Genomic DNA, 1829 nt, shown 5'->3' with positions numbered 1-1829 from the left:
TGACATGACATGACATGACACAACGTGACATGACGTGACATGACGTGACGTTTCTACAGGAGGAGGAAATGATCCTGTGACACGACGTGACATGACGTGACATGACGTGACGTTTCTACAGGAGGAGGAAATGATCCTGTGACACGACGTGACATGACGTGACATGACGTGACGTTTCTACAGGAGGAGGAAATGATCCTGTGACACGACGTGACATGACGTGACATGACGTGACGTTTCTACAGGAGGAGGAAATGATCCTGTGACATGACGTGACATGACGTGACATGACGTGACGTTTCTACAGGGAGGAAATGTTGAGGATTTATTCTCTGTGTTTTAAACTCTACATTTCTTCAATTTTCAGAATATTTTGAATAAATGGGCCTATAAAAAAGAAATGGTTTACCTTCACCCTGAAGGTCAGACCGTGCAGTCAGCTGCAGGTCAGAGGTCAGGACCTGCTCTGTAAACCCTCAGAAATAAACGGCGCTCTGCACTCAGCTGTGAAATTCTTCGTCAGTTTATTTGCTTCAAAAGTTTCAGAACCAAAAATAATTTAGAGTTTTATTTTGAAAAGCAGCAGCCTGTTGTTTAGTGAGGTCTGGACTTCCTGTGGGCGGTCCCTCTGGCGTCAGCGTGCGTTCAGTACGGCCTGCAGGTCGGCGGGCAGCGAGCCCACCACGGAGGTGATGAAAAGGTCTAGTCGGTCTAAGACTCCGCCCCTCACCTGCAGCTGCTGGCGGCGAGCTTTGATCTGAAAGGAAATGCCGTCACCACCTGATGGAGGAKTTTATGATAAGCCCCGCCCCCACGGTCTTCTCACCAGCTTCTCTCGGAGCTTCAGGATCAGGTCCACGATCTCCACTTCAGACTTGTCTTTGGTCCAGCCCAGCAGATCCTGCAGAAGACAGGGGGACACTCAGAGGACCAACAGGTGTGTCTGAGACAGAACCAGGTGTTGTGGGAGGGGGAGGGGCCACTCACGGCGTCACAGATCATCTCCAGGTGGAGGCTGTCCAGTTTCTGGGTCATCTCTCTGTGGCGCTGACGATACCAGCCGTCAAAGTTAGGAGACCTGAAGAACTTCCTGAGACCAGAGGACAGTGTCCTCACCTTTAGTTCCTGCTCACACAGGTGAACGAGCCTCTGCACCTGCCTGACTCACCTGTACAGACCCATCCAGTCCCCTCGCTGCAGGGAGGTGAGCTGAGGCCCGGCGTGCTCCAGAGTGGACAGGAAGTGGTCCTGACTGAAGGGACGGATCTGAGGAGGAGTCTGAACACAAAGACCTTCAGGCTGGTCCAACCCTCAGGCGGACAGAAGAACTACTTCCTGTTTACCTTCCAGGGYGTCACAGACCTCTGCAGGGGCATCAGGCTGGCCATGTAGCGCTCCTGTCAGACAACACACAGGGCTTACTGCTCCAGCAGCCTCTGATCACCTGAACTCACCTGAGCTGAAGGCTCCTGCTCACCAGAGGGATGATGAAGCTCTGCGTCAGCTCCAACAGGTGTCTCCTCAGGATGGCACTCTGGACCTCCGAGGGTCTCCTCCTCTGGATCCCCTGAGGACAAACCACAGACAAGCTGAGCAGCTACTTCCTGTTCCTCCACAGGTGACCTTACCTGCACATCAGCTCACCTTTAACAGCCTCTTGATCAGAATCTTGTCTTTGTGTAGAAACGTCTTGTAGGCCGTGTAGATCCCTGCAGACAGACAGACAGACAGACAGGAAGTCCTGCTGTAGACAGACAGACAGACAGGAAGTCCTGCTGCAGGCAGACAGACAGACAGGAAGTCCTGCTGCAGGCAGACAGACAGACAGG

At 52.8% G+C, this 1829-nt stretch overlaps 1 protein-coding gene across 1 annotated transcript in view; it reads right to left on the bottom strand.

Moving 5' to 3' along the window:
* Positions 1-505: 505 nt before the first annotated feature.
* Positions 506-1829, bottom strand: part of dennd6b (DENN/MADD domain containing 6B) — a gene marked incomplete at its 5' end in the record, with an annotated part of 6923 nt that continues 5599 nt past the window's right edge. The window contains 6 exon segments of the mRNA XM_014000214.1: positions 506-757; positions 827-901; positions 988-1090; positions 1169-1278; positions 1344-1397; positions 1478-1567. Coding sequence (XP_013855668.1) covers positions 635-757; positions 827-901; positions 988-1090; positions 1169-1278; positions 1344-1397; positions 1478-1567 — 555 coding nt within the window.

This window comes from Austrofundulus limnaeus, unplaced genomic scaffold, assembly GCF_001266775.1.
Source record: "Austrofundulus limnaeus strain Quisiro unplaced genomic scaffold, Austrofundulus_limnaeus-1.0 Scaffold2812, whole genome shotgun sequence".
NCBI classification, from domain to species: Eukaryota; Metazoa; Chordata; class Actinopteri; order Cyprinodontiformes; family Rivulidae; genus Austrofundulus; species Austrofundulus limnaeus.
This window is presented reverse-complemented; position numbering and strand designations above follow the sequence as displayed.